A 15,491-nucleotide genomic window follows, 5' to 3' on the forward strand; every position below is an offset into this window, starting at 1 on the left:
GTTATTTCAATCATATTATTAATTAAAAATTATTTTTAAATATAAAATTTATTAATTGTAATTAATACTTAATTTACTATTTTAAGTAATGTGTGATTTAATTAATTTATCTATATCAGCTTACTTTTCAGTTTTAATTTTTTTCAAAGCTATTAATTAAATTTCTTTATTGGTGTAAAGCATTTATTGAAAAATTGAAATTAAAAAAGTCATTTCTTTAAAATGTTTGCTTTAGTTCTAGATTTTTCCAATAGATGGCACCTGCAGAATGAACAAAAGTATGCTATTAGAAAGTCATGTCACAAGCAACTAGAAATGATCTTCATGGGATAACGCATTGTCAAATGCGATTATCGGAAAGTCAAGCGGAGCGGTTATCATTAAGCGGAGAGGTGACTTCACAATTATGAACACTTTCCTGTGATAGCTCTACTTTCAGTGATATGCGATTCAATGATACGATAATTCAAAGAATAACCGGTCCGTTCACTTTTCAACCCATTCACAGCTTTCTGCTTTTCTCTTTATGACTTTAGTTAAAGGGATGGGCATTCCCTGAGGCCACAAGAGAAGAATGTTTTGTGTTTTTGGCGTTTCCTCTCCTCCCCCAGAAGGGCGGGGATCAGCTGAGACCCCTTCTTTTCTATCAGAGGTGTCAGCTGACGCCGCGTAATGTCAAACGGGGAGTTGTTCCTTTGCGGTTTTTGGTTGAAGGAAGTCCGCCACTCTTTTTATTCCTTTTCCACTTACAACATATTTACCTAATACAGACTTCAAGATTTTACATTAAGATCGCACATAAAACTGAAATCGATTGACTCCTTCGATGTCTTTTTAACATATTCATGCTGATCGATCGTATATTAACTTTAAGCATTATGAATAAAAAAATTTGATCTTTCAGTGCAGAAGGTAAAAATATGAACAGTGAGGAAACTTGAGATTCATTTTACTTGAATTTGCAGTTTTTGATATTTCCATCTCATTTCTGCTGTTTTTGATAACGAAACCTGTCTAGTGTTTATCATGAGGTTTCATGATACATTAAACAGAGAATGCTCAATTTTATATTATTAAAATGAAAAGAAAATTTCTTTTTTTTTTTTTTAAAGTTGATAATTTTATACGACAAGGTGGCCTTATATTCATTTTTGTTAAATATATTTTGAAAATAAGTTAAAAAATGATATCGTGTAAATATTGCTCATACAAGCTACAAACTTTTATGGCGGTGATTTCATGGATCATTGTAAAAGAAACAATTCATCTCTTCTATACAATTAGAAAGAAGATTCCCATTATGACTATCCAATAAAAGTTTTAAGCAAAGTGTCAGTCTGGTCTAAAAGCACAATACTAAGAATAGGAGTGAATTCTGCGCATGTGTGTGAACTTGAATCTGAAAATTTCGATTAAATAAAGGAATATATTGAAATTAAATTTTATTTTTGAAGTATATGATTTGGAATAAATCATAGTAACTGTGGGAATAATGGAGGAAAGTAGCTACAATAAATTAAAAAAAAATAATAAAAACATTTCATCGTTTCAGACTCGAAATGAAGACCTGCAAAACACAGTGACACGCCCTGCCGGTTTAGCCACCAAGCCTCGAATCCCGTCAGCATCAGAAGCGTCTAAGATTCTCATTATGACTATCCAATAAAACTTTTAAGCAAGGCGTCAATCTGTTCTAAAAGCTCAAGGCTTTGTATAAAAAGGAATTCTGCGCATGTGCGTGAACTTAGTTCTAAAATTTCAATTAAATATAGAAATATTTTGAAATTAATTTTTTTTTAAGTACGTATATGATTTGGAGTCTCGCCTCTCCGAAAGGAGAGGAGGGTGAGTGATTCCGTCTCAAATAGGCTCTCCTCACCCAAAATGGAAATGCCTTCTCGTGGCGCGAGACGTTACGGAGGAAGACACTCCGCCAACTTGTCTTGGCGTAGCAGAGTCTTCTTACTCCAAACTAAATTTCCACTGGATACCAGTTGCGAGGAGCTTCAGCTGTGAAAACCATAGCGGCGGTTCTGTTCTTGTTGACGACCGGGCGCCCTAGTTGGCACTTCTACGATGCGACATCCCGTAGTAGGCGTTAGCTTGAACTCCGTCTGCGATTGGAAGCTGCTGAACAACCAACCTCTGGTTCCCCCGCATCCCTCTCTCAGTTCTGGGCTGGGAGGAGACGTCAGTCTAGGCTGTGTGTGCCGGACAGTTGGAGAATGGAGCCCTCGCGGACCAAACTCTGCTGTTTGTGCTTAACCGGTCTAAGCAGTCTTCTCTGTAGTGAGGAGCCTGGGAGGGGGTCTCTCTAGTTAAGTGACCTTTTCGGTCTCTCGTAACCCCTTGAATTAGGTTACCCCTTTAGTGCAGAACAGCTAGACACTTGTTAGTTTTCAGTAATAAATTTATTGAAGTTCCTTTAGACTTAACTTTGTTTTATCAGGCCTCTACAGGCAAAAAATAAATAGTTAAAATAAATACTTAAAATTGCAGGTTTCAAAAACGTTTTACACACACAAACTCTTTCCAAATTCTAGTTATCTTGCTCGCGAGTTAGAACCTTTACGCAGCAAATATTTCATTAACTTTTCCAAAAATGTAAATAATGTAAATATCATTAGTTAGTCAGTTTTTCTTCTTCTTCTGTGCGTATTAGCACCTCTAGACTCCTGATTCAGTTTAAGTGCCGCACTAAAATTACAAAAACAGTACAAAATTAAAAACACAAAAATAAATTAAAATTCCGCACCACGGAAGCTATTATGCACGTTGTGTGGTGACTGGGCTAGTCGTAAAAACCGAGGAAGAGGAAATCTGTCTTACCTGCCCTTCAATGGCAACCATCTCACGCCACTGTTGGGAATCACTGGGGTGACCCAGGCCCTTCGGCAGAACGGGGATGGCGGCAAGACAGATGGAGACTTTCGGAGTGGCACCTCTAGCTCGGTACCTGTTGTGTTCCCTTGCTCTTAGAAGGGGAGACGGACGGCTCCACGTTCCTGACTTACTTGATCTTTTCGAGAAATCCTCTGGGGGGGAGTCCCTTGCTGCGCGTAAGTATGGTGAGGAGGTACCCTCGGATCGTGCTGGGACGGCACGTTGAGACGGGTTAGTTTTGGTAAGGGCCCTGTTAGTTTGCCTTCGTAGACTCCAGGGACTTTCTTGACGGAAACTTTCTCCTGACTAGGAGTCCAGAGGAACGAGGCGGTTCTGGTTTCATCTACCGTAAAAAGAAGAACAAACCCTGTCCCAATTCTCAAATATGGCTACAAACAAAGAAAATACGATTTTGGCGAAAAGCGACTCCCGCTCAAGCTTAAACTTCTTATCAGATGATAGCGATATTTTTGAAAACGCGAAAGAAAATGATATACTAGCGGCAGATTCTCCTCTGCGTAATCCTCCAACTACTTCGGCAGTTGTCGAGAAATTAAAAAATAATAATAAGAAACACTCTCTTAGTTCTAGGTTTCTTATGGCTAAGGCCAACAAGACTGCAAACACCGCAGATACAACTAAACAGCAAAAGCGCAAAAAGCGCCTGGCAAAATCGTTGAAAAAAGCCAAACAAAAGCTGACAGAGAAACATCTCAACCTCATTCCAGAGGGTGTTTCATTTAAACCCCTCCCTAAGGTCAGTAACACTGACATAGACAATATGGAGAGTGAGGACCTCATCCCGGGTACTCCAGAGTCCCAACAGGGAATATTTAACAACTTTGAGAGGTCCCACTTCTCAGCAGTGAATGACCTGCAGACTTTCATTGCCAAACACAAGCTGAAAAGCAATGCTGCAGTTGAGCTTATGGGGATTTTTACCCGTCTTGTTGAAAGCTTAGACATGGGAGCAATAAACAAGAGGATAGAAACTTTAGAACAAAAAGTGGGCATTCCAGCGTCACCTCCAGCCCAACCTATAACAACAAAAACGTATGCCTCAGTGGCTCAGCAGTGGTCGCAGGGTCTCCTGCCCACGCCAAATTTACAAATACAGAATAGGGATCATAATCCTCCTATACCTAATACAGCTAAACCACCAGCTAAACCACCAGCTAAACCATTAGCTAAACAATCAGCTAAAACACCAGCTAAACAACCAGTAAGACAACGGACTCCTGAGCAAGCCAAAAGGCAGAAAATAACACAGAAGGCAGAATTTGTGGCCTTGCCCACAATCCTAGTTGCTCCTCTAAACTCAGACCCAATGGAGGAGGTAAACACTTCTAACCTCAATATAAAATCTCTCCTGGAGGCAAATATACGCCCCAAAGCTCTAGGGGTCAGAATTATTTCTTGTAGGGAGGCAAGATCGAAAAACATCCTGATCTCGGTCCCCACCCAGGAAATGGCCTCAAAACTCTTGGAGGCAATTAATGTACATGCCTACCTCAAAACTATTTGTGAGGCACGCTTTCCACAAAAGCGTGACCCGCAAATTATCATATACGATGTTGACAACACCGATCAAAACAAAAATGTTGAAGAAGAAAACTTCGTAAATAGAATTAAGGCAGATAATAATTTACCGGATGGTAAAATTAGAGTGCTATTCAGAAAACCAGGCAGGGGCGCTAGGTCACACTGGGTTTTGTCTCTATCCCCAAACATCTTTAAGGTCATTCAAAACGACAAAAGGCTGCATTACGGATTCGGATCCAAGAAATTTAAAGAACATCTTGAGCCGATCCGATGCCAAAATTGCCTCAGATTTGGCCATACCAAAAATACCTGTACTGCACCAATAGCTTGCAGCAAATGTTGTGAAAACCATGCAACAAAAACTTGCAATAAAAATAACAAAACGTGTCGGTTCTGTCGCGAAAGTAACAGAAAACAAAAAACTACTTTCAAAACAGACCACTCTGCCACCTCTCTAAATTGTCCCTTCTATAAGAAGAACATCGAAAAACTTAAAGCTCATACCAATTATGACTAGTACACCTTCCTCTAACTTATTTGCTTGGTCAATTTTTCAGGGTAATCTTGGTCGCTCGTTCAAAGCAACCAAGGAGTTACCAATGCTATTCAATAGTTATACCCCAGACATCTATTGCGTCCAGGAACCATATCTGCATGCCGGTTCCTCTTTTTTCCCATCTAAATGGCGCACTATATACCATCCTGAGGGTAGTGTTCTCATCTCCATCAGAAACCCTAACATCGCAGTGGTGACTAGACACATTGACAAGCTTTTCGTCTGTGTAGATGTCTCCCAGGGTCCGGACACGTTTACCTTAATTTCTTTTTATTTTCCACCTTCCTCTAACAAAAACACCCTTTTCCAAAATCTTAATGATATGTTAGAAGTTATCAAACCAAAGCAGTGGTTCCTTGTGGGGGATGGCAACATCCAATCAGAATTGTGGGGTCCTGATAGGGACGACATCAAACGTAAGAGAGACATTGGAGCTCCGATGATTGACTTCATCATTCAAAGGAATCTCCTGGTTTGGAATGATTATACCGCAGGGCCCACATTTGAAACAAACAATGGTAGAAGTTGGATAGATGTCACGCTCTCTACGTCATCACTTTATGACCGCAAAGAGGCGTGGCAATTGGAACGTAGCACACTCAGTGACCATTCCTACATTCTCTTTTCCCTTGCTGGTAATAACCACTTGCCACCTACACGTTCCCGTTTCAGCAAGAGAAAACTAAAGCTTCTTGGAAAAACGCTCGAGAAGCACTTCAACTCACATCTCGAGACGGTTAAAAACATCAAAACATCTCTTGAAGTTAACAATTTCATAGCTTATATCACTGCGCTCTTGCAAAAAACATGCTTCGTTTCTGCAAAGAACAGCCAGAAACATAATACAGTTCCCTGGTGGGATTCGGAACTGGAAACCCAAAGAAAACTAACTAGAGCACTACGTGCTCGCTTCCAGAGATGCCATAATCCAGATGAAAGATCCATAAGGAGAATTAAATATAAAAAAGAAGAGGCAAAATACAAATGGATGATTGGCAATAAGAGTCGGAAAGCATTAGAAGAACTTTGTGTTGAGGCCACCAAATACAATCCCTTCGACCTCCCTTATAAAATTGCCAAAGGCAAATTAAAACAACAACTGATAATTCAAAATGTGACCGACCAATTCGGGTCTTTAACATCCTCACTACAAAATTCAGTTCAGGCCATCATTGATGCCCTCTTTCCAAAAGATGACATTACTAAAGAAACTCTTGCACAAGCAGCTATCAGGGCTAAAAATTCACTTTACGTTTCTCCTTTCTCTGACCCTGACTTTACGCGCCAGGAGATTCGGCACGTTCTGCATACTCTCAAACCAAAAAAGGCACCTGGTCTTGACCAACTTCCTTTAGATACCATTAAAATCCTGTTCAAACAAAATCCAGGTGTCATTGAACAGCTATTTAACACCTGTCTAAAAATAGGGTATTTTCCCGATTCGTGGAAAACCGCTAGAGTCATATTAATTGCTAAACCGGACAAGAATCTCAGTCTGGCTAATTCATATAGGCCCATTTGTCTGCTTTCGATCTTTGGCAAAATTCTGGATAAACTCATCACACAAAGGATTACTTATCTACTACACCAGAAACAGCTCCTACACCAAAACCAACATGGATTCAGAGTGGGCCGCTCATGCGAAACTGCTCATTTCCAACTCTGGAGCAATATTCAGCAGGCTCTTCAGCATAAGGGAAAGGCTTGCGTCCTTTCTGTTGACGTCAGCGGCGCTTTTGACAACGTCTGGCGCGATAGCATCTTACATCAGCTGACCTTGGCGGGTTGCTCTCAAAACCTCTTTGCACTTGTCCAAGATTACTTCAAACAACGCACAGGTTCCATAGAAATGCAAGGACAAAAATGGTCCTTCGAAATAGAGAGAGGAGTCCCACAGGGTTCCTGCAGCGGGCCAGTATTCTGGAATATCATTGTGGACACAGCTTTAAATCTTCCGCTCCCACCTGGATGCTGCATTCAAGCATATGCTGATGACCTCGTGGTTGTCATAGGGGGCTCTTGCAAAGGAGACATTGAGACAAAAGGGGCTACCATCCTGCACACCCTCACTAACTGGGGAAAAGAGCACAAGCTTGCTTTTGGGCTCGACAAAATGGTGCTCATGCCAATAACATTCGGCAACAGGTTAAATTTAGACGACCCTCCGGCTATATCCATCCAAAACTCCACCATTAAAGTGGTCTCTTCATTCAGATATCTGGGGGTCATATGGGACAACAAGCTCACTTTCACTGAACATTTTAGGCATGTCCGTCGGAAAAGCGATCTGCTTATGTACAAACTTAACACAGTTGCTAACAGATTCTTTTCCAGACATCATCATCTCCATAGACGCATATACACAGGCGCCTACGAGCCTTATGTCCTATTTGGGTATGGGGCATGGGGCCACCGTCTGAAATTTAAGCAAATAGCTCGCACTTTTCAAATTATACAGAGAAGGCCTCTAATTAAAATTCTAAAGGCCTATAGAACTACAAGCACGCACGCGTTGCAAGTTCTTGCAGGCATCTTGCCTCTTCACCTTCGTGCAAAAGAACTTTTCGCGAACTTTCTAATCAAGGTGCAAAAAATTCAAGTTAAGTTCGAAAACACAATCCTAGATCCCGAACTGTATGAACCAACTTGCAACCCATACGACCAACATCCCTGTGAATGGTTAACTTTCCCATTCCTGAAAAAACAACCATCTGGTGAAGGTATTGAAATTTTTACTGATGGTTCTAAAATTGGCGATCGGGTGGGATCTGCCATTGCTTGCTTTTACTTCGGTAAACTTGTTTTTGTTGACTCCCATCGCCTAGACGACCACTCAACGGTATTCCAAGCAGAGGCCTATGCTTTCTTCATGGCCCTCAATTACATAGATCTCACTAATCCTTGGAGCAAAGTCTCTATATACTCGGATTCGCTCTCGCTACTTTCAGCTCTGGCTTCGCCTAAACACAAAAGCTGGATGCTAAAACAAATAGCAGACAGAATAAAAGCAGTCAACTCCCATCTACGACTGTCCCTCCATTGGGTCAAAGCCCACATTGGAGTACAAGGTAATGAAGAGGCTGACAAGCAAGCAAAGCTTGGTACCGAAAAAGATTCCATCGACACACATGTCACCAGGTCGCATGGTACTTTGAAGGCTGACATTCGGCGCTGCATATTAGCAGAATGGCAAAACGAGTGGGCAAGTAGCACAAAAGGCCCAAAAACACACAAATATTTCCCTAAAGTATCAACTAAAATGAAATCATTCCATCCTTTCCTGATACAATTCCTCTCCGGTCATGGGAGATTTCCCTTCTACTTTAACAAATTTGGATTTACCAACGATCCACTTTGCGACTGTGGCAAAGTTGGTACACCGGACCATTACATATATGAGTGCAAACATACTCATTTACTCAGGCAAAAATTAATTAACGTGCATGATAAACATCAGCTTCTTAAAGCTCCTAACAACATTCATGTCATCCACCAAATCATTGCGTGGATAAACGACCGCATACCTAGGCTTTAACAAGCCGCCGCTGTTTGCTCTGCCAAACGGGTGGGTTGGGTGTGTCCCTTGGTGAAGACCTCTGTGGTAGCTTCCTGTAGATAATTGCTCGGGTCCCACCACTCGCACCAACGATGTGCTTCGCGCACGGTGTTGGGGTGGTAACTCCGTACATAAATGTATATGATTTGGAATAATTCATAGTAACAGTGAGAATAATGGAGATAAAGAGGGAAAATAAAATAAAAAATAATAAAAAAATAAAAATATATGAAAAGATTACTTTGTTTCGAGACTCGAGATGAAGACCGGCCTAACTGATTAACACTCCCTTCCGATCTAGCCTCCAAGCCTCGTATCCCAAGAGCAAAGGAAGGGTCTAAGATTATCTTTATGACTATCCAATAAAAGTTTCAAGTAAGGTGTCAATCTGGTTTAAAAGCACAATGCTTTGCATAGGAATGAAATCTGCGCATGTGCGTGAAGTTGATTCTAAAAATTTCCATTAAATATAGAAATATTTTGAAATTAAATTTTTTTTGAAGTATATGATTTGGAATAATTCATAGTAACAGTGAGAATAATATAGAAAAAGAGCGAAAATAAAAATAATAATAATAAAAAAATAAATAAAAATATATGAAATGATTTCATTGTTTCCGGACTCGAGCTGAAGACCTGCAAAACTCAGTGACACTCCCTGCCGATCTAGCCAGGAAGTCTCGTATCCCGAGTTCGTCTGAATTGTCTAAGATTCTCTTTATGACTACCCAATTAAAGTTTTAAGCAAGGTGTCAATCTGGTCTAAAAGTCGATTTTTATCAAATGGCAAATGATTACTAGTGATTAAATTTCCAAAGCAGCATTATGGTTAAACTGGGTTTGAATTGTTTCTTTAAATACTTAAATACTTATTTAAAAAAAATTGGAATTAGAATACAAAAAAAAATGGTAGCAAATTTTTGACACAAATATTGACAAAAACACAAATATATTATTATAAATATTGCAATACTAAAAGTGAAATAAGCAGTGAAATAATTTTAAAGTGAAAAAGTTCAGGCATTGCTTTTGTTATTTTCCATGTTGGATATGGAATTGAATTAAGAAAATGCCAGAATACAAGCAATTATTTTTTGAGTTCTCGGACAAATAGGCATTGAACATGATTTTCTAAAACTTGCGACAGCCGTATTTATATTAAATTGATATCATTACACTATTTCATTTGTATGCTTTTAAATCCATCTGCTTCGTGTAAAATTCAGGATTATACTAGACTTTTAAACATTGGGGGAACGGAATTTTTCTACAAGTTCATTAATAAATTGTTAATAAATATTACATTTAATTAAACTTCGAGCAATTTGAAGCTAATTTAATCGAGTTAAGAATGAGCTTATTGAAATTGAAAGTTCAAAAAATTAAATGGACTTAAAATATCAATATTTTTAATCAAAATGAAATTCATTTCCATTTAATACTTAATATTTTTTCTGCATTTGGTAAAAGGGAAACACTGAGATTATTTAATTAAAAAATTTAAAAAAATCCATTTAAGCTTAAAATTCTCCATTCTTAGATGCTTTATCTGATTATCAAGGAGAGCCCGACAGTCATAACCCTGCAAATAAGAATCAAAATTCTCATTTTTGAATAAAATTTTCATTAAAGATTATATGTTAATTGATTTAATGATTAAGGGTACTTTATCATTACCAAGATGAAGCGACATATTGAAAAACTCAAAAACTGAAATAAAAATATAAGGCACAAGATTTGAAACTTGGCCGCTTCTTTCATGGAGCATGACGAATAAGGATGGGTTGAAGAAAATCAAAACGGGGAAAGAAGGAATCGGCATTCGCAGAGCCATGGCAGAAGAGCATGGGCAGGGATCGCAAAAGAAATAGCGAACTTTATTCTAGAAATTCTGATTTTGTTGTAACACTAAGACAGAGCTTCCATATCCTAGCTGGTAAAGGATTTGGATTTCTATCCTGCTGAAATTCCAGGTATAATTTTGACATTATGTTCACATTAACCAACGAAGCTAAATATTCATCCTTTGAAACGTTCAACTACAATCGGCATTTATAAAAGAACCAATCTTATGTGCTATATCACAAAAAAGACTGGATAAAAAGGATTGAAATCTCAAATTTCATAAAAATGCATTTTATTAGAATTATATAAAAATACAGTACAATAAACAATTTTACAAAACGAAACTAAAATTTATTTTATACATTACGAAAAATATTTAATTGTGTACATTCACCATATTATCAGGAACACATTCTAAAAATATGAAAACGAATTCTTGATAAACTTGCACACAAATATTGACGATTAACATTACACAATTATGCAGCAAAAAGCGCGTGAATACAAAATTTCTCGAAATGCAGAATACTTTTAGAAATAATTCAAAGCATATCTTAATAAACAGTAGTTTAATGAGAAGTAGCAAGAGATACAATACGATACAAAGCATTTTTTAGTCTGAGTGATGTACATGTTAAAGCAAGTTTGCACAAGTGCAACTCCTGAAACTCGTGATTATAAATTTACGCCATGATAATTTCAGAGTAAGTTAAAATAAAGCACAACATTTAACTTCAAAAAAAAAGTTTTTAAAAGCGCGAAATATTAATTTTCGATTTCACCTGGAAATTTACATGAAAAGACAATAATAGCCCCATTTCCAAACGGAAAAAGAATTTGATACCAGCATGTCGGAAGACAAAGGCAGATTCCTTCCGTGGGATAGGGAGGATGAAGGAGAAATAAATTACATACACCCCTGCCATTTTCTGCTTCAGTTTCGCAAGACTTGGTGCTACGAAGAGAGAAGGAATTGAACTGAATAGATAATAAATATCCCACAATATGTAACAAGCGTAGTTTCAAAATATAAATTCAGTTTTGTAGAATATGTCTTAAAAACTAATTTACCAAGATTTATAATAGCAGATTCTATTTTAAGCAATAAAATTGGCATTTGGCAGCAAAAGAGGTGTTATATTCTCTCAATGAAATGTTAAATCAATCATTATTCCATAGTGTGCACACAATGAACAAACAATACGGAGAGAGAGCAGTTCTGCGGAAGGCTTTTGATACAAAAGTATCAATTGATAATGGAAATTGCACCAAACCTGCAGTCGGTCCTAAGTGATTACTTCCTTTCCTCCACAACTGATGGACAAATTTATTTTGAACAAAGATCTCTACAGACAATGAGGTAAAAAGATGGAGGACAGGATGTGGATAAATGAGCATTGACATCCTTTCTATCAAGCACAACAGAACAAGTTGTTTCTGCCAATGCTTCGGTCGATTTGGAAGTCGCAGTTGGAACATAGGAAGAATGCAAGCACATTACGTGGGAGAGCATCCATAACACCTGCAATTTTATTTTGAGTGACGTTATGACGTTTCTTTCAATCTAAGTAGAATATTGCATTTTAAAACCCAGAATGATCCAAATTCTAGCGAATCACCTTCAAGATTAGAGTTAAAAACATGTGCACCATGTCATGGAATATTCGAACATTTATATTTGTCTTCCTCGAACAGCGACTCATAAATACCGATATACCAGGATTTTTGTTCCTAGATTGCAGTTCTGCGTCCAAAATAAATCTAGATAAAGCTAACCATGCGAGACAAATTGATGATTCAATACAAAATAAGACTAAGAATGCCAAGTATTGAAGAATAAAGAGGAAAAACAAACGAAGGCGGATAAATATAATTTAAACACGGGGAAAATTCTGAAAACTTTCTTTACTACACAAGAAAAGCAGAAATTCATTAGAAACTGAAACTAAATTCGGATATCAAGAGTAAAATTCTAGATATTTGGGTGAGGAGGGAAGAATGTTTGTATTATTCCGACATAAAACACCATTTAGGTACAATTTATCCTGAAAAATTTATAAATATTTAAATATAAAAAAAAGGAAATTAGAGATAAAATTTTATTTGCAAAATAATCATAAATAATAATAAATAATCGAGTAAACGTATTAAATAATAAAGTAATCGAGTTAAAGTGTCATTCCTGATATGCCCTATTCCAATAATTGAAAATGAAAAACGCTAGTTTAACTCGTTCAAGCTTATTAATAACTTACCGATAGAGCCAAACACTATGTTTCGGGGGAATAAGAAACCACACATACACACACACATCACCGAGGAAAGCAAAAAACCACACACACACACACACCACCGAGGAAAGCAAAAAACCACACACACACACACACACCACCGAGGAAAGCAAAAAACCACACACACACACCACCGAGGAAAGCAAAAAACCACACACACACACCACCGAGGAAAGCAAAAAACCACACACACACACACACACCACCGAGGAAAGCAAAAAAACCACACACACACCACACCGAGAAAAGCAAAAAAACCACACACACACCACACCGAGGAAAGCAAAAAAACCACACACACACCACACCGAGGAAAGCAAAAAAACCACACACACACCACACCGAGGAAAGCAAAAAAACCACACACACACCACACCGAGGAAAGCAAAAAAACCACACACACACCACACCGAGGAAAGCAAAAAAACCACACACACACCACACCGAGGAAAGCAAAAAACCACACACACACACCACACCGAGGAAAGCAAAAAACCACACACACACACCACACCGAGGAAAGCAAAAAACCACACACACACACCACACCGAGGAAAGCAAAAAACCACACACACACACCACACCGAGGAAAGCAAAAAACCACACACACACACCACACCGAGGAAAGCAAAAAACCACACACACACACCACACCGAGGAAAGCAAAAAACCACACACACACACCACACCGAGGAAAGCAAAAAACCACACACACACACCACACCGAGGAAAGCAAAAAACCACACACACACACCACACCGAGGAAAGCAAAAAACCACACACACACACACCACACCGAGGAAAGCAAAAAACCACACACACACACACCACACCGAGGAAAGCAAAAAACCACACACACACACACACCACACCGAGGAAAGCAAAAAACCACACACACACACACACACCACACCGAGGAAAGCAAAAAACCACACACACACACACACACCACACCGAGGAAAGCAAAAAACCACACACACACACACCACACCGAGGAAAGCAAAAAACCACACACACACACACACCACACCGAGGAAAGCAAAAAACCACACACACACACACCACACCGAGGAAAGCAAAAAACCACACACACACACACCACACCGGGGGAATCAAAAAACCACACACACACCACACCGAGGGAATCAAAAAACCACACACACACCACACCGAGGGAATCAAAAAGCCACACACACACCACACCGAGGGAATCAAAGCCACACACACACACACACCACACACCGAGGGAATCAAAAAACCACACTGAGGGAAGCAAAAAAACCCACACACACACCACACCGAGGAAAGCAAAAAACCACACACACCACACCGAGGAAAGCAAAAAACCACACACACCACACCGAGGAAAGCAAAAAACCACACACACCACACCGAGGAAAGCAAAAAACCACACACACACACACCACACCGAGGAAAGCAAAAAACCACACACACCACACCGAGGAAAGCAAAAAACCACACACACACACACCACACCGAGGAAAGCAAAAAACCACACACACACACACCACACCGAGGAAAGCAAAAAACCACACACACACACACCACACCGAGGAAAGCAAAAAACCACACACACACCACACCGAGGAAAGCAAAAAACCACACACACACACCACACCGAGGAAAGCAAAAAACCACACACACACACCACACCGAGGAAAGCAAAAAACCACACACACACACCACACCGAGGAAAGCAAAAAACCACACACACACACCACATGGAGGAAAGCAAAAAACCACACACACACCACATGGAGGAAAGCAAAAAACCACACACACCACACACCGAGGGAATCAAAGTCACACACACACCAAGGGAATCAAAAAACAACACATACGCACACCGAGGAAAGCAAAAAACCACACACACCACACACCGAGGAAAGCAAAAAACCACACACACCACACACCGAGGGAATCAAAGCCACACACACACCAAGGGAATCAAAAAACCACACATACGCACACCGAGGGAATCAAAAAACCACACATACGCACACCGAGGGAATCAAAAAACCACACATACGCACACCGAGGGAATCAAAAAACCACACATACGCACACCGAGGGAATCAAAAAACCACACATGCGCACACCGAGGGAATCAAAAAACCACACATACGCACACCGAGGGAATCAAAAAACCACACATACGCACACCGAGGGAATCAAAAAACCACACATACGCACACCGAGGGAATCAAAAAACCACACATACGCACACCGAGGGAATCAAAAAACCACACATACGCACACCGAGGGAATCAAAAAACCACACATACACACACCGAGGGAATCAAAAAACCACACTGAGGGAAGCAAAAAACCCACATACAGACACACCGAGAGAAGCAAAAACCACACATATACATCGAGGTGGACGAAAAGCCATACAAGCACACCAAAGACATTGTTTCCAAGCTTGCGCATAACTGGAAGAATTTGTAATGCATATTGTTTGAGATTAAAAATTTAAATAACGGTATTTCCATTAAATGCCAAAATCGAAATTTTCGTTTAATTTAAATGACTATATTTTATCTAGAGTAAATTGCTTGGCAAATGTTTGACATATTTGGCTATTCAATTACATACACGTGTTTGTTGTAACAGTCTGTGGATTTTTAAATTCCTGATCTCTAAATCAGAGCATTGATGCTGTAACTACGGAAACTTATTAGAAAACCAAACACCACCAAATGATTCACAGAAAAAGTAGCCACAGAAAAACAAGTATTGTGGAGAGAATCATCGGCTAAGTACTGATTTCTATTGTCTATACACTGAAGTATCG

The 15,491-nt window shown here is 39.2% G+C and overlaps 1 protein-coding gene across 1 annotated transcript; it reads left to right on the top strand.

The window, feature by feature from the left end:
- The first annotated feature begins 3,268 nt into the window (after positions 1-3,268).
- LOC129981508 (uncharacterized) lies at positions 3,269-4,942 on the top strand. Its single transcript, XM_056092365.1, has one exon. It carries the CDS (start codon positions 3,269-3,271, stop codon positions 4,940-4,942), a length of 1,674 nt encoding a protein of 557 aa, XP_055948340.1.
- Positions 4,943-15,491: the final 10,549 nt, after the last annotated feature.

Source organism: Argiope bruennichi, chromosome 8, assembly GCF_947563725.1.
Source record: "Argiope bruennichi chromosome 8, qqArgBrue1.1, whole genome shotgun sequence".
In the NCBI taxonomy this organism is placed as follows: Eukaryota; Metazoa; Arthropoda; class Arachnida; order Araneae; family Araneidae; genus Argiope; species Argiope bruennichi.

Bases quoted from the DNA above. Each gene is read 5' to 3' on its own strand.
- LOC129981508 (XM_056092365.1), top strand. From the start codon at position 3,269: ATGGCTACAAACAAAGAAAATACGATTTTGGCGAAAAGCGACTCCCGC.